Raw genomic sequence first — 24,396 nt, 5'->3', positions numbered from 1 at the left:
AAGTTAACATCAACTATTATATACTTCGGAACTTAATCACATTATTATCATAAAACTTAAATCACTACTACTAAACTTAAAGCAAACCATTAGCATAAGAAAGCACGTATTGTGTGCCTGAGAAAGAGAGCGTAACACAGAAATGGTGGCAGACAGGTGGTTAAATTTCCACAAGAAGAAGAAGAAGAAGATTGGCAAGCATTTATTATTAGAAGAAAATTGTAAATGTCATTATTATAAATTGTAAATCAAGCTTAAAAGCTTAAATACAAGGCCCGAAGGATTTCCAATAACACAAAGTGGGTGTTACTGTTACCATATATATATCCCATCCCCCCATCATGTTCCCATTTACAGTAACATTGAGAACACCCAAATAGAGGAGAGGTAAAAGGAGAGAGACGGAGACAGAAAGCCTTTGGCCCCCAACAGCCAGCCAGAGTAGAAGAAGCTCAGCTCAAGCACCAATGACGTGGACTGGCTTGGCTAGCTATGCCTCTCTCTCATATATCTGTTCCCCATTTCAACTTTAGCCAGCTGCTCCAACCATAATCCATCTCATCTCATCTCATCTATGTTTGCTCCGTTCCCGTTCTCTTGAACCTCTGGAAGGCCTAACGTCCTCCTCCCACTCAACCGGTGGAGGTGGGGACGGCTCATACCTCGAAGGCTTCCTCTTGAAATGCCTATCATCGTCACTGGACTCATAATCTACAGCACTACTACTCTTCCTTCCACCGCCACTAGTCACAGAAGCTGCTGCTTTTGTAGACCCGGATTTATAGTCATCATGATGATGATGATGATACCCATTTGCCAATGCCTTGGAGGACGCAGGGGCACCGGGGGCTTCTGTTGAGGAAGAGGACAGCTTTCTCTTCTTGTTCGCTTCTTCTGCAGGGAAGCTTATGCGGGAGAAGACACTAGCCTTTTGTTTCCGCTCCGCAGCGGCGGCTGCAGCAGCAGCAGCCGCAGCTGAAGTTTCAGAAGAGGGTGGTTGTGGAGGTCTGGCGGAGGAAGACTCAGAACGGTGGCGTTGGTGGTTGCGCTGGTCATGGTCGTGGTAGTCGTAGTCGCGATCACGGTCACGGTCACGATCATAGTCACGGTCGCGATCGTAGTCATGATGGTGCTCTGAAGATTTCCTCTTGACCGAGCGTGGAGCGTCTGGTGATCTCTCGGATCGGTGACGCTGGGGATGGTGCTCCGAGTTTGATACAGGGTGAGGAGGAATAGGCTTCTGCACCAACCAAGTAAACGGCACACACATCAATAACACAACCGTCATTGTTTCTTTAGTTCTTAAAAAGACTCTTGTTGACGTGTCAATGGGCAAAAATTAAAAACTACTAGATTTTTTTTTTTTTTAAGGCCTAGGTCTCCAACACGTGTCTCTATGGGCCAAAGTTAAATAACAATTAGAAATAGATAAAAGGGATTTTTTTTTCCCTTTTTCAAGACAGACCTCAGTAAAATTTTAGGTGCATCAACAATATATAAACAACGCTTCTTTTAAATGCAAATATATTTTTCTGGGCTTAAATCCTGTAAGGTGGTTCTAACTTAAATTCCATGTATTGTATGAGTCCAATACCAGAATTTTTTTTTTTTTTTTAAATAAGGTTAGTAATCTTTATAAATCCAAAACCAGAATAATTTTTCACGTGATATAACATGTCATGATTAGTGTTGATAGGTAAATAGTGATAAAAGTGATTTATAAAATAAACCCATATAAAAGTAAGAATTTTATTAACACGAGTTAAGGTAGGTTTAATATTTTATTAAACAATATTTTTATACATTAAAAAAAAAAAATCAAATTGCGCACAAGCATTAAAAAAAAGCACACCAGCGCATTCCTCAGTCTATGCTCTTCAATCTATGCTGTTAGAGCACTCATAATAATTTTTTTTTAAAAAAACACATAATATTAATATTACATTAATCACAACTTACCAATTTTGTAAACATTAGCAATTTTTTCTATCTCACGAGAAAATTAAATCTTAAATGACAAAAAAAAAATTCCTCAAATACCATCCACTCGATTAAAATAATCTATGAACACATAAATAATTGAAAAAATTATATTTTAAACCCTACAGTTTAGGTAACATGAAATGAATTAGATATCAAATTAAATCCCTCATCATTACACAAAGTTTTTGCTACTGTATGAAACCTCATTAGTCAATTAATTACTTTTGAAACTATATAATTTAATAAAGTGTTTGAAATACAATTTTCCCTCATTAATTTCATTTCATTATCTTATGAGCTAATTTCCAGTTCCTGGAGGAAAAAATTTCAACGCTTTCTGATTTTTTTTTTTTTTTTTAAAAACCTTAAAACGAAAATGAAAAGTTAGTTAAGGCAGGGGAATAGTGCCACCCTGCCTCAGAACCAAGGCATATCATCCATCCTACTCTTCCACACCGAACTCAGTCAAACAACAAAATATAAAAATGGAACAATATGAGTTCAGAAGCCATTACCACCATCAATTATTATAATTATCAAAATCTCATCTTCAGAGAAAATGCAAATACCATTGGAAGAACGAAAATCATTTTTACTTTACCCAGCTTGAACTGGTACCATTCATCCAAAAAGTCAAATTTCAAAGCCTATTATTGCATTAAAAAATCCTCATGATAAACATTATTTAATATAAACAAATTTATGTCTTATTACTAATATTATTACTATTAATTTGGGTGCACATACAGGTAGAACAAACCTCAAAACCAATGCACAACTCAAGCATGATCTTAAGCAAGATACAGAATCAGAAAGACTTGGTTCTGTGCAATTACCAATGCTTAAGGGCCAAAGGAACTTAACAGTATTGTCAATGTCCCCAGAATGATTTTTAAGTATTGATTTATTCAGCCCAAAAAAAAAGTACTTCAATATAATAGCGAAAGAAAAAAGAAAAACTAAACCACTGCAAAAGATTATATGGTGGGAGAGGAGGTGACTAAATTCTGATTCCTGGCAGGATAAGTTCAAATGAATTCCCTCATGAATGCTACTGGACCGAACACATGTACAGTCATGCAAGTCTACAAAGCTTTGACTTTCTACCATTTTTCCTCTATATCCACTTTAGACGCATTTAATTGCCAGACAGAGAGAAAGACAAAAACTTGAAAATGTTCTTGCCCGCTTTTCCCATGATATCTCCCAAAATTAGATGGAGCATCACAAGAAAATATATATTTGAAAAAAAAAACTATAACTAACTGCAGAACAAAACAATCTCTCTTCCTTTCCTTGTGAAAAAAGAAAAAAGGTAAAAATTGCCTAATTGGTGATTTCTTGCCAAAATGTTGCCGGTGACCGGGGAAAGTACTGGCTGCAGTACAAAAATAATAAGCACCAACAGAAAATACTCAAAATAGGAAAATAGAAAAGACATACAGATTTCAATTTCATTGATTGAACATCACCACCGCAGCTCACTTCCCTACCAAAATCCCGATCTTTGGAAAACTCCCTGCTCAAGATAGAGAAAATCATTAGACAAATAATAACTCTAGTATTGTAGTATAAAAAAAAATTTTAAAAGCAAGAATTACCATGTAGTGCAAACAACAAAAGAACATAATGAGGAATGCGAGGGAATTGAATGATTAAACAGTTGTACCAAATGATTTAAAAAGATAACCAACTAGAATTATTGAGGAAGTCCACTATAAAGCATAACTTATAAACATCCACTGTATCCCAACACTTGAGAAATATTTTGAAACCTATACGTCTCCATTAAAAACACTACGAATTGTCAGTTGAGCTACAAAGCTCTTGACATGGTTTCTTACTAACAATAAAAAGAGAATTCATGAAAAAAATTAAACAAAATGTTCTAGACCACTCAATTGACTTCTCCATTACCAGCCAAAATAATTTTCAAATAAATTTTAAAAAAAAACCCATGCATGGGCACGCACACACACATATACACAGTTTAATTTTATTAATAAATTTAATTTACACACATAACATGTTATATATTACACATGTTGTGAGCAATATACAACATGAATCACATTGTACTAGGTAGTAGGTACCATACTAAGCTTTCAGAAAAAAAAAAAAAAAAAAGAGAGAGAGAGAGAAGAAGAAGAAGAAGGAAAAAAGAAAAGTTACTATACTAACCAGCACACACATGTAAATTATGTGCAACATGCAACATGAATTGCAATCCAATCACCATTAAAATTTCAAAACAAAACACAGCCATAAGATCAAACAAGATTGTAACCATATCATGTTATAAAAGATACAGATGCACCGTATATCGAAAGGAGTATAAAATTTTCTGTTTACCTTTCACCTCGTCTCTCATTTTCACGTTTCCTCTTCAAATCCGCTTTTCGTGCCTCAAATTCCTCTCTGCTCATGATCGGAGGCGGAACATTCATTCCCATACTGAAATCTGCAAGATCCCTACATATGTCCAAAAAATTTATAACATTAAGCTTACTGGGCAGACAAACAGGCATTGCACAACAAAAGTCAAATGACCTCCTTACTATTAGACACTAAATCACCCACCACATATAGAGAGAGAGAGAGAACTAGATTTACAGAAGGACACAACTCATAAATACCTTTGAGGTGGAACAGGAGGGAACATATAGCCCTGTGCAGCAAATGGGTCCTGAGGAGGAATTCCCCCAAAAGGCATGTCAAAGGGGCCTAGTCCATAACCTGAATAAGGCATGGCACCAGGATAATGTGCCATATACCCATCCATACCAGGCTGCATGCCGTTCCAATATGGATTAAAGGCAGAAGGAGCAAAAGGCATCATATAATTCTCAGCTGCAAAGTCTTGAGAGGGTTTCCACTGCATATCTACAAGGCAAACATGAATAAATAAGCCTAATACCATTAAGGGGTGGCAACAGTCCTATTACAATTTTTAATATTAAGGATATTTATATAAAAATTCATTAAGATAAACCCAATTCTCAAAAGAATTTTCATCTAAGCATTAAGATAAAAGCCAAAGAAGAGCACAAAAATACCATTTGTAGGCACACGGACTTTCTTCTTTTTTTTTTTCTTTCCTGAAAAATTAAAAAGTGTGAGATAGATCATCCAGAAACCTCATTAAGACAACCAACAAATAAAAATAGGACATGTTAATAGTTTCTACGGTACTTCTTTTAATAATGCTTATAACGTTTCAGTGTCTTGTGTCAAAAATTAACAGCTCCTAATGATACATTAAATACAAAAAAATACATACGGGAAATCCATGGGCTAAAGTATCTAAGACTCTGCAGCAGAGGACTCAATATGCATTGGAAGTGGACAAAAAAGAAGTGGATTAGGCTGACAAAAATACCATTAAAAAATATATTACCAGCATCACTGACAGTCACCCTCTGCTGCACTTCTTCCTCAGCCAAGGGAGCACTCCCCTGTGATGCTGCTGGTTCTTTCACACTCATCGACTCATGTGTTGCTTCAGAGATATCAGCTGCTTTTGCAGTCCTTGCTCGCTCTACTGTCTGTTGTGGGAGAATAGCAGCAGCCTTTCCCTCATCTGCAGTCTCCTGTATCTTTGGGGTCTCTTCATTAATGGTTGATCGCTTTTGTTCACCCTTTGATGCAGCAGATAAAGTTGGAGATGGAATTTTGGGCTGTGGACAACGAGCAGACTCCATATCTGAATGTTAAAAGTCAAAAAGTCATTAATAAAATGTATTATATCACACAATTATGATTAATATAAAGGTTATTAACTAAAACACATACCTTGAACTTGAAAAGTACTTCCAGCATTTTCAGCACTGCTGTTACCAGCCTCCAATATACGATTGATTGTATCCCTAAGTGTCTTATTTGGCAGAAGATCATCTGCAAGTATATTTGTTGCCCCACATATACACATTGACTTTGAGATTATGTGATCCCTGATACCTGAGTAAAATTATACAAACATAAATTTCAAAGATATGGCAGTTTAAGAACAAGGAGCAGTAAAGTGGTCGAAAGAGTGCTAAAATCACTGATGGATAAAGACAAGCAGATGAAACCATAGTACTGAAGTAAAGATTCTAATTACGTTCTAATGCTGGCAAAAAATAACTGCATTTAAAGGTTTTTTTTTTTGATAAGTAAAAGGAGAGGATAATAATATCATAAGTGCATTTAAAGGTTTAAAACATACATCTATCACAGAAGCTCTGAAAACAGCACTTGCTTGTCAGCACAGCATCTTTCATTACGTCCTTGCACAATGGGCAGTGGAGCTCTGGTGGTAGCTCACCAACAGAACGTGTGGATGGTAACCCTTCAATTTCTCTCTCAAAAGCAGCCCTGTTTTCAATTTAAATGTTATGATTAATTTTCAAGCCTACAATTAACAGTATGGATAGCCACTGTAAAAAACTTTGAATCATATCAGCTTACTCATTTGGTCTCAAGACAGCTACAGCACCACTTGGCAATGCGTATGAGCCATCTGGGGTTGCCATCAGCATGGACTTCGGTATACCAGTTGGTGGTTTCACCTTTTTGATGTCAAAATTTGGATCACCATTTGTAGGGCAGTGCTGAATGAAGTGCCCTAAACACAAAAAACTTCATAGTGAGCCTTTTTTTGCCACAGAGATAGACCTCTCAGCAAGTAATTTTATAAATAAAAAAAGGTGGAAGACCAAAAGGGAGGAGGAAAAAGGCATAAAACCATGAACATACCAGGCACCTTGCACCTGTGACATACATAGCCCTGAGGAGGAGTTTTGCGCTCAAATCCTGCTCGACCTCAAAAAGAGATTAACAAATTTCAGCTTATCACAGAAATATATATTAGTAATGGTTGATGTGAAATATAAAACTAAATGCGGTATACAAACTCACCAAATCCACGCCCACCCATTCTACCTCCCATACCCCCCCTTCCAAAACCTCTACCATGGACAAAGCCATCAGGACCTTGACTGCACCATCCAATACAAATTATGAATATATGTTTCCCACATTAGTGATTTGACATCATATAACACAACAAAAAGAAGAAAGCATCTCACCGTTGCCAGTCCAAGGCAGGAGTATCAATTAGAGCTTTAATCTTGCTGTCCTCATCAGCCTTGTTAGTTGGGAGAGCTTCCGGAACTGGATTGTTTGACTGAACAGGGAGAACTTCAGGAATTGCATACAAATCATTTCCAAACTCATCCCATTCCGAGTCTTCAGGCTGTAAAGTCAAATTAAACACATTATTACTTGGATGCATTACATCTAGGACAAAAGTCAAAGTTCAATTGATATGTGATTAAACCCAAGGGTAAGCATACATATTTCATGGTAGAAGCATTAGAAACTGGAAAGCTACTCTTTTCTGGTTCAGGGTCATCCATCTTACTTTCCACCTTCGGTCTGCAAAACAAAACGCAGTCCAACTCAACCACACTTTCAGAGGTTGCTTCACTTTAAAAAGGACATAATGAAGGAAGAAATCTGTTACTGCACATATCACCACCATGATACGGCCTTGGTAGGAATATGACAATAACAGCCCATATCATGCTTGTGAGCTAAGTAATGCTGCTAGCTCAAATTTTATAATTGGCTATTCCATAAAATTACTAAACTCAATCAAATGCAACTATGCAGTCAAAGATATTAAAGGTTTGAGATAGTACTCTTGTTCAGTAACAATTGTCATACGAGGCCGTCCAGGAACACGACGAATTAAAACTGAGGTATTTTTAGGTATCAACATTGCTTCATCAAGATACTCTGAAATTGCAAAACAGAGAAACAGACCGACTGTAAAATACAGCTAAAAGATATTAATCCATGAAACCAAACATACAGAAGTTATCAAAATAGAATTCCCCCAACTTGGCAACTCTCTTCTTCCTAAAAGTATGCCTAAACATTCATCTAACTCCAACAATAATCTCACAACCATCACCTATCAAGGCTCATGAACCAAATCCCCTTACAATTCAATGACCATTCAAAAATTCACCAATACACAAACTATATTTTTATATATGCCAGAGCACGAGGAAGCACATGTCAATTGGCATTGTAACAGTGCAACCCCAACCCTTTATAATTTCCTTTGGGTAAGTAACTAAAATTTTCTTTAAAAAAAATGAAATTTAACCGTTCACAACATTAGACACCTATAATTATCAAGTGGAGAAGAAAGCCCCAAATAAAAACCATGATCCCAAAATTAATTTAAAAAAAAAAAAAAACTCTCTCATCTCACCGCCCAAAACCCAAATTTTGTTGGAATATTGAAAAGGAATTAATCACTTAAATAATATCTAAGAATCAGAACCAACCTTCATTGGTTTGGGCATTTGTGACCACAAGGTCGAAATCAGTGCCCCTGCCCAAATGCTTGGATTCAAATATTTTTTCTTTCAAAGTACCAACTGAGAGGAAAGGACCATCCATGGGAATTGAATCATAATCTTTTGCACTCTTAAATTTATAATACACCGCCATGCTATTTTTCTTCTAAAAAATATAACAATAATACCAAGAATAAGAACAAGTAATAAAGCCCTAAAGAGCAATAATCAAAGGCCTTAAAAATAAAAGGGCCTGATATTTAACTTCAACAAAATCAAACAGTACAAAATCCAAGCTTTTTTTTGTTTTTGTTTTTTTTTTCTATGACTCAAATAAGATGAACATATCGAACCACAGAAGGAGAGCTCTTTAATTCTTCTTCGTGCGCCGCTGATGACAGAGATCTCTTCGCGATCAAAATCTTCAAACAAAAAGTGTAAAATCAGATAGCGTCTGAACGAGAAAAATCAGATCGCAGTGATTATTCTTCTCTTCCGATTGCCACAGTTGCCGTGGAATTACACAGATCTCCGCAAAAATCGAAGAATCCCTCTTTATCTTCAAGGCGAAGCAAAACCGGTTCTTCGAATAGTGAGAAAACCTCACAAACCCTAAATCTTCCACATTCAGTCCGATGAGGGATGCATCAGAATGAAACGAGACCCGATTTGAGGAGCGAGATCTCCGATTGGCCGTACGCGTCTTCAAAATCGCGAACTCGAAGAAATCGTCCGAAATCGAAACCTTTCAGAGAATCGCCGCAAAAAAAATCGAGGGCTTGCGAGAGAAGATACCTATATGAGAATTCTTCGATGAATCGCAAGCCCTAGATCGAGTATATAGAAGCCGATGATTGAAGATCACGATGTGGAGCTAGGGTTAGGGTTTGAGAAACATGGAGGGGAGGGGAGAGGAGGAGAGCAAAAGGAGAACTAGAGAGAAATACAGGAGGGTTTGGTAGATTTTTTTTTTTTTTTTTTTTTTCCTGTGTGAGTTTTAATCATCAGTTACCAATGTAGGAAAGAGTTTGGAAGTATATATATAGAGAGATCGATCGGATTGGAGTTTTTAGCCTTTCTTTCCTTGCTCGCGAGTGGCTGCGATACTGCGTCCACACGCTTTTTACAAGCGCGTCTGAATCAGTTGCGCTGTCAACTTACGCTATGTTTCGCAATTCGACTACTGCTCGGAGTCGGAATAGTCCAATTAAAATAAATAAACAAATCATGTTTTTAGAAACATTAAAATCGTGTTTTATATATATATATATATATATATATATATAAATAAGGGGGCTTCTCGTTAACTTAATTGGTAAAATCTATGATAGTTGAATAAGAAATTTGAGATTCAATTTTTGTCTACATCAAAAACTGATTGGCGTCTTAATCTCATCAATAGTGGACGTTATAAGTTAAAACTATTTTCAAAAAATAAAATAAGTTGCTAGGTTCTCAAATATTTTGAACATTAATAATTATTTTGCAAATTTTGCCATCTAATCTTTTAGTTTAATTCCCTAAAAAAAAATCTTTAGTTTGAGACAATTTTTTTTTTTTTTTTACAAATTACTAATGTGATAAATAATTATTGGAGTATCAATTCCAAATCAATTTGTCATTGATACCATTTTATTATAAACTAATCATAACAATGTATGTTAGCAGTTGTTCAAAATTTGTCAATATTGTAGGGGTAAAATGATTAAAATATGTATTTAGACCTTGAGCCTGATTTGGTGGAGAAAGCCTATTCAAGCATAGCCTTTGAGGCCCGCAAATCAGTTTATGCTATAAGGGTTGGAGGAGCTTTCCGAGAAGGAGTATCTCTTTGGATGGGTCAAGTAAAGATCATGGGACATGCTAAGGTGTTTGGAGGGAAAACTCCAAAAGATCTGTTGGGTAAAGGCATGATCCACGCGGTTATTGGAAGTAAGAGCGTATAATAAATATCAAAGGGGAAAAGGCTGCTACCACCACATTAAAGACCATACACCTACCTCCCTGCCCGCATTAATGAAGAAATGACCTCTGAACAGTAATGTTCAGCCTTCTAGCTGGTGTTTGAAGACTTCAAGAAGGTGTCAAATGGGACAAGTATCTAAGGGGAAGATTTGTGTCACACGTAGAAGAAGAAATGAAGAAGAAGATGGGTATAAAAGGTCAAGTGAGGCACTAGAGGGGGGAGACAGAAAAATGATAATTACAACATCTTTCTTAAAGAAAGAAAAGCAATACAAGTGGTCCTCGGCTTTCGTCCGAGGATGGTTCCTTTGCTATTTTTGTCTATTGGATATGTGGTTAATGGCAATCCAGTCTGTTTACTTTCTGTCCAATATCCACAACCTAGATTTCAAACCCACACTCTACAAATTTCATTGTATAAGGTTCTTTGAGCTTGAGTCTGCCTAATGATTGGACCTGGTACAGATTATCCACTTACAAATTTTTTTTTTTTATAAAAATAACACGGCTCTAAGATTCTTTTTTTTTTTTAGTAAATTCTACTAGATGTAGAGATATTGCAATATAAATTGTTAACACTTGCAATACAAAATAATAATATCTCAAAATAATATTTACAATCGCTAAAATATAAATTAAAAAACACTGAGAGAAAAATAATATAAATTAAAATTTATCGATTTTTCATATTAATGTATAAAAAATATTAGAATTTTATTATGTAGGATACTATGCTAATAAAATAAACAAATTTGTGCATAGAATTTTAAATGTCTTATCTATAATTATGGTGGCGGGCCCAAAGAAAAACTGGTGAATTAGACTTGGATCTTCATTTTATTTGTTATATAATGATGTTCTTGGCTCACAATGGAAGATCCCAAAAATAGTTGGTTGTTACAATGGATCGGACCTTTAAGCTAATCCTTGCTGGTTCACTGGAGGTTGAGCCAAGGATATTATCCTCTTGCCAAGCTCACCCTTCTAGGTCCCGAGCTGGGCCTTGGTTCCCTAGCGTTTTAATCTCTCCTTTTTCTCATGTTTCACACTCCAAAATTTTTCCGACCCCTCTCACCTTGATCTCATTTCCCTTTTATACTCTCTCGTTGGTGGAATCCTCATGATGATAGAATCGCTCACCAATGTGTGGGACCTACCAAATCAAGGGTTCAAATGGCTCTCTGGGTCTGTGACATTGTTCTTGCTTGTCAAATCGGTCATCAGCGGTGGGACCCATCCTTCTAACATTGGGAGATTGCTTGGTAACTTGTGCCTAACATCAATTTAGGTGCTCGGGCGCATGTTAGTCTTCGAATGGGGCCATGGGTTCGAGAGTTGGGCATTTTCATAGCTTACTCATCCTCTAGTTGAGCATATTCTCTATAATGGGCCTCTCAACATCTTTGGCCCAACTCTGGAATGGGCCAAAGACCTATCCCACTACAATAGTTTATTTTAATTTATTTATTCTATATTTGTACAATAATTTAAAATCAAAGTCTTTGACATTTTGATAACTTCTAATATTGTCATTTAAACTTTTAAAAATCTTTTTTTTTTCTTTTTGTCATCATCCTAATGGCCCTTAGAGATGCTCGTCATGTAAGGTTTGATGACAGCCTCCTAGGAACCATAGAAACCAGTCTTAGTAACGGACCCATTCATTTTAACTGTTTCCCAGATTTTAGCATCGTTCTCCATGACAGTACAGTTATCAAAGCCCTCACACTCAATATCAAGACCCATGGAACCCTTATGACACAGGGAACTAGTCAGATTGCCTTGATATATAGAGTTTACTACAAGTGCATGAGAACGAACATGAATGTTGGAGCACTTGATAGGAGACAAAAGGGCGAGACAACCCTCATCCAGACCACTGATCCTAGCGCCAAAGTTAAGGTTCCCAGAACCCTCAAATGGTCTGAAATTACTTTCCCAGCCAATTGGATGTTAGAAAATGAAAATCATGCTCTACGAGATCAAAACCCACCTCTAATCCAGATCTAGAATTTGTCCAACAACTAGCCGACGGCACGGTTAGGTTAAGTTTCGACAGATCAAGGCTTAGCACTCCTCTAGATTATGAGTGTAGACAACCTCTGGACACATCCCGGTTTAGATCTCCAAACGATCTACAGCAGTCCCGAAGGCAGTCACCTATCTACCTCAGAAATAGACCTGCATCCCAGTGTAGCTCAACCAGACCTCTAGGATCACCATTCCCAAGGTCTAGAAGAGACTTAGGTGTTCAGCTTCAGGGAGTTAGAACCAATTCTCAACTCACCACACCTTGCTACACAGCCAAACAGGATTCGATTGTCAATGAGGAAGACGATCGTGAGCAATCCCCCCCATCCCCATCTGGAACTGAACATGGAACAGCCTCTCCGGACAAGAGGAATCTCGAATATCTTAGTGTTAAACAGAGAGTTTGTTCCTGACCTAGAAGAATTAGGAAAAGAGTTTAGTTCTGAGGAAAACAGGACTAAAAGAGAAGCTTACAAAGCCAATTATACCAGAGATCAAAAAGAAAAAGTATTTGATTCTTGGACGGCATTCATGAGGGAAATATCCCGTAATGTCCCCTTTTCATATACTTCGAAAGGTATTTTGGCCAAGCAAGCAGCTTTGTGTCCTCACCAAAACCCGGACCATAAAAGAACCCAACCCAGCTTAAGGATATGGTTAGCAATCCAAATCTTGAGCGACCTAGTCAAGTCTCCTGCAACCAACTTTAGTTACCCTAAGGACAAATCGCCTTAGAAATAGTTGCCCAAAAACTTGAAGAGCTAGCAAAGAAACCAGCCGTTCCTTTACCAAAATGTACAAGTCAACTTAAGGTGTTAAAAATCCATACAACCTCTAGCAGTTCCTCCTCTGACACGGATAATGGACCCCTAGAAGCCAAATGGAAACGCCTAAGAATGAACAGACATGCTAGCAAAACCCATCGGCCTGTTACCAAATCTTACAAAAGATCTAAGAAGCATGTCCCTCCTAAGCCTGGAAAATGTTATGGTTGCGGCAAGCGTGACCATCTCAAGAAAGATTGTAGCACCAAATCCTCTCACATAAAAATAGGTGACCCCATTGACAAGCCTCAGAAGCCTAGCCCAACCCAACAGCCTTTGGTACAGGAAATAAGTGAACCTGAACCTAGTAACCATCAACCCAAGGTAGATTTGGATCAATCCCAAAATAGGCTTATCCTGTCCAAGAAGGAAGTTATGATCAACGACCTTCAAAAAGAGACCAAGGAAACCAGGTGTGAAATTAGGGCCTTAAAGCAGAATCTTAAAGCCCTCCATGAAACTCAACCCTTAGAAAGCACTTCTCATCAAAGCAATAAGGAAAGTCCTTCTGATGATGAAGTTGGTCACATAGTTAACCCTACAGTTGATCTCATCTTTGGACCCAGCAACAAATTATTCTTAGATGCTATCACTAGGATTAACTTCCATAAATGGCATTCCAAAGTCAGGATTGTCGTTAGCAAAGATTTTGAATTCGAGGTCATAGCCTTAATTGATTCAGGTGCTGATCTCAACTGCATCCAAGAAGGAATCATTCCCTCGAAATACTTTAAAAAATCCAGGGAACGGTTAACATCCGCAAGTGGCGGAAAAATGCAGATTGAATTCAAACTGCCTAAAGCCCATGTTTGCCAAGATAACATGTGTTTTAAAACCACATTTGTTCTTGTCAAAAACATGGCTGACAAGGTCATCTTAGGAAATCCCTTCCTTTGCATCCTTTACCCTTTCACAGTAGATAGTAAAGGTATCACTACCCAACCTTTTGGCCAAACCATTAAGTTTAAATTTATCAGCGAACCAGTGCCTAGAAACATTAGCACCATCCAAGCTGACATCATCTCCAAAACCTTAAACCTAATTAGTGCCAAGACCATACATCTTAAGTACCTCCAAGAAGAAATCAGATACAAGAAAGTTGAGGACCAACTAGCTTGTAAAACCCTCCAAGAAGAGATCAGAAAGTTTGAAGAAAAACTTAGGCAGGAAGTCTGCTCTGATCTACCCACAGCTTTTTGGCATAGAAAGAAACACGAGGTAGCCCTCCCATATGTCAAAGATTTCAATGAAAAGGATATCCCTACCAAAGCTCGACCTATCCAAATGAACCAGGAACTTATGAATACCTGTAAAGCTGAGATAGCGGACCTCCTTCAAAAAGGAATTATCAGGAAATCTAGATCACCATGGTCTTGTCCAGCCTTTTATGTGCAGAAAAATGCTGAGATAGAGAGAGGTGTCCCTAGGTTAGTTATCAACTACAAGCCCCTCAACAAAGTCTTAGAATGGGTAAGGTACCCAATTCCCAACAAAAAAGACTTAGTTAACAGGCTTAGCAAAGCAGTTGTTTTCAGCAAGTTTGATATGAAGAGTGGATTTTGGCAAATACAAATCAGAGAGCCTGATAGGTATAAAACAGCCTTCACCACACCCTTTGGCCATTACGAATGGAATGTGATGCCCTTTGGTCTCAAAAATGCACCGTCTGAATTCCAAAATATCATGAATGAGATTTTTTATCCATTCTCCAGCCATGCCATTGTGTACATTGATGATGTACTCATTTTTTCAGAATCTTTGGATCAACATCAAAAGCACTTAAGAGCATTCCTCCATACCATCAAACTCAATGGTCTTGTTATTTCAGCACCCAAGATTAAACTTTTCCAAACTAGAGTTCGTTTCTTAGGTTTCGAGATTCATCATGGTGTTATCAAACCTATAGACAGAGCTATCCAGTTTGCTGATAAGTTTCCAGATGAAATCCTAGATAAAACCCAGCTTCAGAGATTTCTAGGTTCTCTCAATTACATTTCTGATTTCTATCAAAATCTCAGGCAACAATGCAAACTCCTTTTTGATAGACTTCGAACCAATCCCTCCCCATGGACTCCAGCTCATACCACAGTGGTTCAGCATATTAAACAATATATCAGAACCCTTCCTTGTTTAGGAATTCCTTCTGACAACTCATTCAAGATTGTCCAGACTGATGCCTCAAACATAGGTTATGGTGGCATCCTCCTCCAGCGTATTAATCCCAATTCCCCTGAACAAATAGTTTGTTTCCATTCGGGAATATGGACTCCTGCTCAAATTAACTATAGTACTATCAAAAAAGAAATATTATCTATAGTACTATGCATTTCAAAGTTCCAAAGTGATCTTTTAAATCAAAAATTTTTAATCAGAATTGATTGTAAATCAGCAAAACATGTTTTGGAAAAAGATGTTCAAAACATTGCATCAAAACAGATTTTTGCACGATGGCAAGCCATCCTTTCAGTTTTTGACTTTGATTTAGAATTCATTGAAGGAAGCCAGAACAGCATCCCTGATTTCCTAACCCGTGAATTTTTGCAGAGTCACAGCCAAGTTGTCCGGGAAGAAACCCGTACAACTGTCCCAACCCCCTAAGATCTCTAAACAGCAAAACCCTGTTGGTTCTAGCCAATCACAAACCACAGGAAAGATTGTCCCAATCACCCCCAGCCAAATTGTCCCAACATCCCAAGCAAGAAACCCCAGACAGGATAACCCTGCTTCACCATCAAACATTGCCAATCGATATTTGGTTTCAACAATTCCAAAACCAAATTATGAAAGGCCGCCTTATGGTCGATTCTGAGCTTCCCTAGCCTCCCCAGCACCCAAAACAATCAATCCTTATCAGATAGAAGAACATTTTAGCCCTATCCAAACTCAAAAGCCTTCTTTCTATCCAACCCAAAGAGGAGGACAATCCTCTTATGTCAAGAAGACCTTTACCCAGCATATCTCTTATATTGAACCTCACTTAGTTCATATAACAGATCCCCTAGCCTTAGCCATGGAAGTATTGCCACCAAACTGGCATTTCCTACCCAAGCATCCGGAGAAAAATATCCAGTTCTATAAGAGCATCCTCTCTCAGGAAAAATCTGCTCAAATAGAAAACATCTACAGCAAAGGGGACCCCCCAATAGTCCTTTATCACAAGTTCATCATCACCGGTTTTATTAGTAGTAAAGAATAGGGACAGCATCCTTCCCTGTTAAGGATCCTCAAAAACTACAGATCTCCATCAGGCTCAGTACTCCATTACAGCTATTATGATTACATGGATGCCTTTGAAAAGGTACTCTTCTTCCAGAACCAGAAATTTAATCATTCATGGTTCTTAATGTTCAGCAAAGATTTTGATAGCCAAACCCCCTCCTGGTTCCTTAAATGGTGGGAAATGTTTGGATCCATCCCTCAAATCTTCCCAGAACCATTACAAGATGCTTTGAGATACTTTGATTCAAGGTGCACCTCCTCTAAGCACAGATCCCAGTTCCCAATAATCCTGGTCTTCTCCCAGAGGTACAAGGTCCATTGGATCAGCATGTGGAAATACACAATTGACAGCAACCTCTTAAACCGAGAATTCTCAGTTAAATGGTGGGACAGTCTCAGGATTAATCCAATCATCAGCCAGGTTTACAAGGATTATCCTGACCCAGTTCAGAAACCCATTGCCCACAGGACAAGATCTCAGTCTAGCTTAGATTCTGTCCAGCTTGCCGGAAAGTCTAGCAAAGAATTAAAGGAATTAGCCCAGCAACTCATAGCTCATTCCCAGCAGCTAGAGTCAGAAGAACAGATCTCTCCTACTGCCTCTGAAGGGTCAGTCAACCACAGTCCAATTGACCCTTTTCAAGATTTCCAAGATCCTTACAGCGGGTATAATCTGGACAGCGATTAAAAGCATCCTGACTCAGCGACTCAGGATAAAAGATCACGATCCGGTTACTATTCAAAATCAGCACCAGCCACTGATATGAACAGTACCCGCATCATAAACAGTACCCGCACCCAGCAGATTCCCCGACAGATTACTATTTCAACAGTGACCGAATCTGAAAAGCAAGGGGACAAATCACTGTAGCATGAACAGTGAAAGTTTTACTGTTCACAGACACAATCATCAAGGGATACTGTTGCTTTCGGTGGGATTAACTTTCACCTCAGTAAAAGCAATTTACCCTCCGGATTTTCAGCAATCATCCGGCTACAGCATCCAAGGCCTCCTCCACATTTAAGGAAGCCATTTCTCCATTCTGAGAGGCAGTGTCCAATTTTAGGAGAAACTTCAAGGAACTCCAAAATTCCCTCCTCTTCCAACAAGTTCACTACTTGCCTCCTCTTTACAACCATTTGTAATCAGATGGCACTATTTCATATATGTAATATCATGGCCTCGATCGGCCTTTTATGTTTATTTTCCGCACATGGCCCCAACTGGGCCTTTTAGCCTGTAACTTACCCCCTTATGGTATCAGAGCCAAGTTTGGCCCGGTCGGATTGTAAGTTACTGTTTATTGTTTAATCAAGTTGGTCGGCACTGCCGCCATAGTTATCCAGATTATTTTGGCATTATAATTATTTTGAATTATTTTCATGGATATATCTCCCATACCCCATATTCTGTTTTACATCTATTTCTTGATAACTCTTCCGTTCCCTTTTATTTATTTCTTCGTCTGCTATTATTTCATCATTTTCTATTACATCTGCAAATGGTAGGCTGAGCCTCCTTCTAACCACTTTATTCGTTATTCTGGGATTATTTGTTCAAATTAACCTTTGCTTCCCTGTTATCCCTATTCTTCCTATTTTTGTGTTTAGCCCTAAAATTTGTTGCAGATTTACCTGTGAGATTTGTTACCAAAATCTGTGTGGTTCTCCAAGCCCTAAGATGACCGAAAATCTTCCTAAGTTTGGTTTGGTCAGCCCGTGTGAAGCCGAGAGAAGGCGTGTAAGGGTGGTCCCCATTATTGGAGGAGAGTCCGGTAGGTAGGAGTTCACAGATCAGGTGTCTATCCCATAGTTATATTTTTGTTTCAGATCTAAAGGTTTGATCCAGAAGTTTGAGGATAAAGGTGACTAGGTTGTGATTGTTGTTTTAAACTTGTAACCCCAGAATCATGAATAGGTTGTTTAGAAGTTACTCTTCCACCAGCAGTAGATGTTCTCAACCCACATCCATTCCAGACATCCCAGCAGACGTAGGAGCAATTAATTCGGAGACTTATGAGCTATCTGATTTAGATTTAGACATAGGAGATTGGAATATCCCAAAGGTTTCTACCAGCCAATTCTATAAGTCTTCATGGTCTTTGAAAACAGCTTTCAAAACAGACTACCATGTCAAGACCATAGAGCAAGTCTATGGAATCAACAAGGAGTACGAAACGTGCTACTTGTTATCCCCTTCAGCTATCCAGAAGCATAAAGACAAAGGACATAACTTCCTACACATAGGATTAGTCCAAATAGGAGTGAAACCACTCACCAGAAGAGGTTTGAACAGCTCAATCCTCATGGCCCTTAGAGATGCTCGTCACGTCAGGTTTGATGACAGCCTCCTAGGAACCATAGAAACCAGTCTTAGTAACGGACCCATTCATTTTAACTGTTTTCCAGATTTTAGCATCTTTCTCCATGACAGTACAGTTATCAAAGCCCTCACACTCAATATCAAGACCCATGGAACCCTTATGACACAGGGAACAAGTCAGATCGCCTTGATATATAGAGTTTACTACAAGTGCATGAGAACGAACATGAATGTTGGAGCACTTGATAGGAGACAAAAGGGCGAGACAACCCTCATCCGAACCAATCGATCCTAGCGCCAAAGTTAAGGTTCCCGTAACCCTCAAATGGTCTGAAATTACTTTCCCAGCCTCAATTGGATGTTAGAAAATGAAAATCATGCTCTACGTATCCAAAACCCAACCTGATCCGAATCTAGAATTTGTCCAACAACTAGCCGACGGCACGGTTAGGTTAAGTTTCGACAGATCAAGGCTTAGCACTCCTCTAGACTATGAGTGTAGGCAACCTTTAGACACATCCCGGTTTAGATCTCCAATCGATCTACAGCAGCCCCATAGGCAGTCACCTATCTACCTTAGAGATAGATCCGCATCCCAAAGGTAGCTCAACCAGACCTTTAGGATCACCTTTTCCTAGGTCTAGAAGAAATTTAGGTGTTCAGCTTCGAGGAGTTAGAACCAATTCCCAACTCACCACACCTTGCTACACCAAACAGATTCGATTGTCAATGAGGAAGACGATCGTGAGCAATCCCCCCCATCCCCATCCGGAACCGATATGGAACGGCCTCCCGCATCGCAAGAGGAATCTCTGAATATCTTGGTGTTAAACAGAGAATTCATTCCTGACCTAGAAGAATTAGGAAAGGAGTTTAGTTCTGAGGAAAACAGAGCTAAAAAAGAAGCCTACAAAGCCAATTATACCAGAGATCAAAAAGAAAAAGTATTTGAAGCATGGACGGCATTCATGAAGGAAATATCCCGTAATGTCCCCTTTTTCATGTACTTCGAAAGGTATTTTGGCCAGCACAAGCAGTTTTGTGTCCTCACCAGAGCCTGGACCATAGAAGGACCCAATGCAACCAAAGAAATTGTAAGGTCTAGTCATCCACCCCTAGAAGCCATAACCTTCAACCATCGTAGGACAGAGATAATAGCCTCTCCCTTCAAGGCCACCATAGATAGACATCAGCCTGTTGACAAGGTTATTGAGCAAAACAACTATACCAACCAGTGTCTAAATGTCATAGGAAAACAGCTTGACGAGAATAGAAGTTATGATCGAAAACAAAGTTATCCTCCAACCAGGAAGCTATAGTAAGCCGATCCAAAACTTAGAAAAGCCCTTAGTCAAGTTACCCACAACCAGACACCACACTTAGTTATCCTAAGGATAAGACAAAGCCTTAGAGATAAGCCGAGAAGCTAGAAGAACTAGTAAAAAAGGAACCACCCACCCCCTCATCAATGAATGTTCTAGATATCCAATCAGCCTCTAGCAGTTCTAGCCAAACCTCTGACCAGGAGATGGAACAATTAGAAAACCAGTTTCAGGATTTAGATGTTAAACGGCTTTACCATCCCGATCCAACCAGCTCACCCAAGAATTGGTATCCTAGATCTACACCCCCTGACCTCCGGTATGAGGAAAGGAATGTTAGTAACCAATTCTCAGTATCTTCTGGTAGACTTTATGAATGGAACATAGATGGTTTATCAGAACAAGAAATCCTAAACAAAATCCAGCATATGACTATGGTAGCCAACAATTACCTGGACGAAGGCCGTCCCCATAAAGAAGTCATTGAAATGATGGCATTAGGTTTTACAGGTAAACTCCAGCAATGGTGGAACAATTGCCTTACTGAAGTGTCTAAAGAAGACATCAAGTATGCCATCCAGAAAGATGAGGAAGGAAACCCCATCATCAATGAAATAGAACAAGGAATTCCTGATGGTGTCAATACCCTGATTTATACAATCATGAAACACTTCATAGGAAAACCCAGCAATATCACAGCTAGGATTTATGAGCAGCTGAGCAACCTTAGGTGTAAAACCCTAGGAGATTACAAGTGGTATGAAGACGTCTTTACCACTAGAGTCATGCACAGAAGAGATTGTAATTCTCCATTTTGGAAGGAGAAATTTATTAATGGTTTACCAACCCTCTTCAGTCAGAAGGTTAAAGAAACCCTTTGTAGCCCCTTAGGTGTCATAGATTATGATAACCTAACCTATGGAGACATCTCTAGCACTATTAGAAGTGAAGGAATGAAGATGTGCAGAGATCTCAAAATCCAAAGCCATATTAACAAAAATAAAGCCAAGTACGAAATAGGACATTTCTGTACTCAGTATGGCTTACCCTCTGTCAAACCTTCCAAGAGGAAATCCAAGCACAAAGGAAAGGAATCTTTTGAGAAACCCTATAGGAAGAAAGCAACCAAGTATTATAGAAAACAGAAGTACAAGACTGATGATTTCTATAAGAAAGGAAAATCCAAGGAACCCATTCCACAAGCATCAGGCAGATGCTACAACTGTGGAAAGAAAGGTCATTTCAAGAATGAGTGTAGAGCTAAAGCTAAATCCCTTATCAATGCCCTCATTATTGACCAACCTAGAAAAGATGAGATCTTCAAGTTACTAGAACTTGACCGCTCTGACAGCGAGTCTTTTAGCAGTGCTAGTGACAGCGAGCTTAGGCAAATATACAGGTCATCATCTGATTCCTCTAGTGCCAGTACCTCTAGTGGCCCGGATGAACCCACGCCATGCAAAGATGGTTGTTGCAGAAACAAAACCATCAATGTGTTGAACAAACAAGAAGAACTCCTTTTTGACCTCATAGAGGCTATAGAAGACCCTATTATCAAAACCCAGAAGCTTACCCTTTTCCATCAGACCTTAGTTAGGGAAACCAGCAAGCCTGCCCTCAAAATCCAGCAACCTAAGGTAGACCTAGAGCAAATTTACAACAGGTTTACCCAGTCCAAGAAGGAAGTTACTGTCAATGACCTTCAGAAAGAAATTAAGGAAACCAAATCGGAAGTCAAAATCCTAAAGCAAAATTTAACCATCCTTAGGGTCGATTATGATCTCCTTAATCGTAGAATCCAACTCTTGGAAAAAACTTCTCATCAAAGCAATAAGGAAAGTCCCTCAGATGAAGAAGTTGATCAAACAAGCTAACCCTATGCCTGATTTTATCCAAGAACCTAGCAAAGAATTGTTCGTAGACACTATCAGTCGGATTAACTTCCATAAATGGCATTCCAAAGTCAGGATTGTCATCAGCAAAGATTTTGAATTTGAGGTCATAGCTTTAATTGATTCAGGAGCTGATCTTAACTGCATTCAAGAAGGTATCATTCCCTCCAAATACTTCAAAAAATCTAGGGAAAGATTGACATCCGCAAGTGGCGGGAGAATGCAAATTGATTTCAATATCCCACAAGCTGAGGTTTGCCAAGGCGGCATATCCTTTATGACAAAATTTGTCCTTGTCAAGAACATGACAGATAGAGTCATCCTAGGAAACCCTTTCTTGTGTTTATTATATCCTTTCATCACAGATACTGAAGGAATCACAGCCCATCCTTTTGGACAGTCTGTAAAATTCAGATTTATGAGAAGCCCAGAACCTTGGGAGGTTTGCTCCCTCCAGAAAGCTTCTATATCAAAAACTCTCAGCGCTATCACCATCCTTCCATCTCATAATCAAGCCCAGCAACCTGATCCAACCAAAACAATTGATCATCCTTTTGACTCCAATCAATTGTCATCATGCATTCATCATAAAAATAGTGGCATCTCTGCTTCCATCAATTTTAAAAGAAAAAGGGTTTTTCGCAATTATTTGAAAATCTCAAATGGTCCAAACCTTTCTTCACAGGATAAAGAGAGAGCAATACTTAATACCACTAGTAAGTGGGAGATGACTTCTTCAGCTGAGAAGAAGGGCAAGGGGAAAGCACCCGCAAGGGACAATCCTCAAGACAAAAGACTACAAGCGGGACAACTTTTGTAAAGCATGAAGGCGCATCCTCTACAAGCCATAGAGGAGCAACATCCCTTCAGGAATTTGTCCCTCCAACGGTGACATATTCCAATGGTGATATGGCTATTGTTTTGCAGGAAGTTTTATCCAGGGCTTTACAGTTCAATAATGGAACATACACAGACCTACCCTACTCCATTAAATGTCTCCTTGATAACCTTCACTTTGCCTACACCAGAAATAACCAAGACCTATTCCTAAAAACCCTCAGAGCACTAGAAATCCATTTAGTAAACCTTGAAGCAAGAAATGAAATCTTAACTAGTCAACTCTCTGGCAAAGAGGATGTCCATTCAATAGACAAAATGACTATCATGAGCACTGATTATGCTAAACTCAGTCTTAAGACTAGAGCACCTCTAAGAAGTGCCGTTGCCAACTTGCCATCAGATTTACAAACTCGTATTCTGAGAAGCAAGGCCATGAACGAAAGTCAGAATCTCTGGTATGAGCATTTCAAAATGCTAGTTACAACTACTATTCCTAATCCAGATTCGGATGATATGGATAACATTCTAGTACAAGCTGCATGGGAAGAATACTTTGGAAGCTCCAGGGTATATGAAAATAAGCATCCCTTCCCGGGACTTTTGGTCAATTATGAAGACGGGTCAAGGATAAGAAGAAAGAGATCCGGATTGGCTCTCCTGCATGTTTCCGAGTCCGGTTTTATTAGACTCATCAAACTCACAAGTCATGACCAAATTAGCCAACTTCCCCGAGATCATCCAAAATGCCGTTGTGCAAGTCAATGTACCCACTTTGTTTCTATCAGATGTTGGAGTACTCTACCAGAATGGGACAAAAACAATTGGATGGAAGTTCATCCCTCAAAGCACCTTGTCCTCATTAATGGTTTCTCTTATCAGGGCCCATGGTATGAAGGAGACACATATATCTCATACAAATACCCTAATGCTCTAGCAGAGCGATGGAGGAATTACTTCAACAACCAAATCATCGATGTCAGCCAAGAGCTTTGGAAGGACTACCATTTTATAAGCTCCACTGACAGGATCTATGTTTTTGGGAGACGACCATATGACTCCGCCATAAGAAATTTGAAGAAACTTGGTCCCGATAGTCCCTGCAGAATTTCTTACGGGGAAAAAGCCCTCCGCATGAACCACTTCTCTACCGTGGACTCGCAACACCTATGCCGAGATATCACGAGCACGATTGTTATAACGATTCCCCATGGTATCATTATTATGGATATCCATCGGATGCTCCTGATACTGACTAAAGCCTCCTGACAAAGCAACTCAGGATAAAAACCCCAGTCCGGTTACTATTCAAAATCAGCACCAGCCACTGATATGAACAGTACCCACATCATGAACAGTACCCGCACCCAGCATATTCCCCGTCAGGTTACTATTTCAACAGTGACCGAATCTGAAAAGCAAGGGGACAAATCACTGTAGCATGAACAGTGAAAGTTTTACTGTTCACCGACACAATCATCAAGAGTTACTGTTGCTTTCGGTGGAATTAACTTTCACCTCAGTAAAAGCAATTTACCCTCCGTGATTTCCGCAATCTCCAGCAGCATCCAAGGCCTCCTCCAGCCTATTTAAGGAAGCCATTCCTCCATTCTGAAGCAGGTCCAATTTTAGGAGAAACTTCAGCAA

At 38.9% G+C, this 24,396-nt stretch overlaps 1 protein-coding gene across 4 annotated transcripts; it reads right to left on the bottom strand.

The window, feature by feature from the left end:
- Positions 1-182: 182 nt before the first annotated feature.
- Positions 183-9,360, bottom strand: LOC142612655 (E3 ubiquitin ligase PQT3-like). 4 transcript variants are annotated; one of them, XM_075784777.1, is made up of 16 exons: positions 8,690-9,360; positions 8,325-8,502; positions 7,668-7,764; positions 7,320-7,401; positions 7,053-7,219; positions 6,883-6,962; positions 6,721-6,786; positions 6,433-6,589; positions 6,191-6,339; positions 5,776-5,940; positions 5,381-5,686; positions 5,040-5,081; positions 4,620-4,866; positions 4,336-4,455; positions 3,427-3,502; positions 183-1,240 (listed from the first exon to the last, which is right to left on the bottom strand). In XM_075784777.1, the coding sequence occupies exons 2-16, from the start codon at positions 8,488-8,490 to the stop codon at positions 569-571; spliced, it is 2,592 nt and encodes an 863-aa protein (XP_075640892.1). In that variant the 5' UTR covers positions 8,491-8,502; positions 8,690-9,360; the 3' UTR covers positions 183-568. The 4 variants fall into 4 exon arrangements, with proteins under 4 accessions (XP_075640892.1, XP_075640894.1, XP_075640893.1 ...); XM_075784779.1 differs by having other exon boundaries at positions 6,721-6,777; XM_075784778.1 differs by having other exon boundaries at positions 6,721-6,777; positions 8,325-9,349.
- Between the last annotated feature and the right edge of the window lie 15,036 nt (positions 9,361-24,396).

Source organism: Castanea sativa, chromosome 10, assembly GCF_040712315.1.
Source record: "Castanea sativa cultivar Marrone di Chiusa Pesio chromosome 10, ASM4071231v1".
Lineage (NCBI taxonomy): Eukaryota > Viridiplantae > Streptophyta > Magnoliopsida > Fagales > Fagaceae > Castanea > Castanea sativa.
The sequence above is the reverse complement of the archived record's forward strand: the minus strand, read 5'-3'. Positions and strand labels throughout refer to the sequence as shown.

Excerpts from the sequence above, each read along its gene's own strand:
- LOC142612655 (XM_075784777.1), bottom strand. The coding sequence starts at position 8,490 with ATGGCGGTGTATTATAAATTTAAGAGTGCAAAAGATTATGATTCAATT. Across the intron at positions 7,765-8,324 it reads AAATGCCCAAACCAATGAAG|AGTATCTTGATGAAGCAATG; the intron begins GTTGGTTCTGAT and ends TTGCAATTTCAG. Across the intron at positions 7,402-7,667 it reads ACAATTGTTACTGAACAAGA|ACCGAAGGTGGAAAGTAAGA; the intron begins GTACTATCTCAA and ends TTTGTTTTGCAG.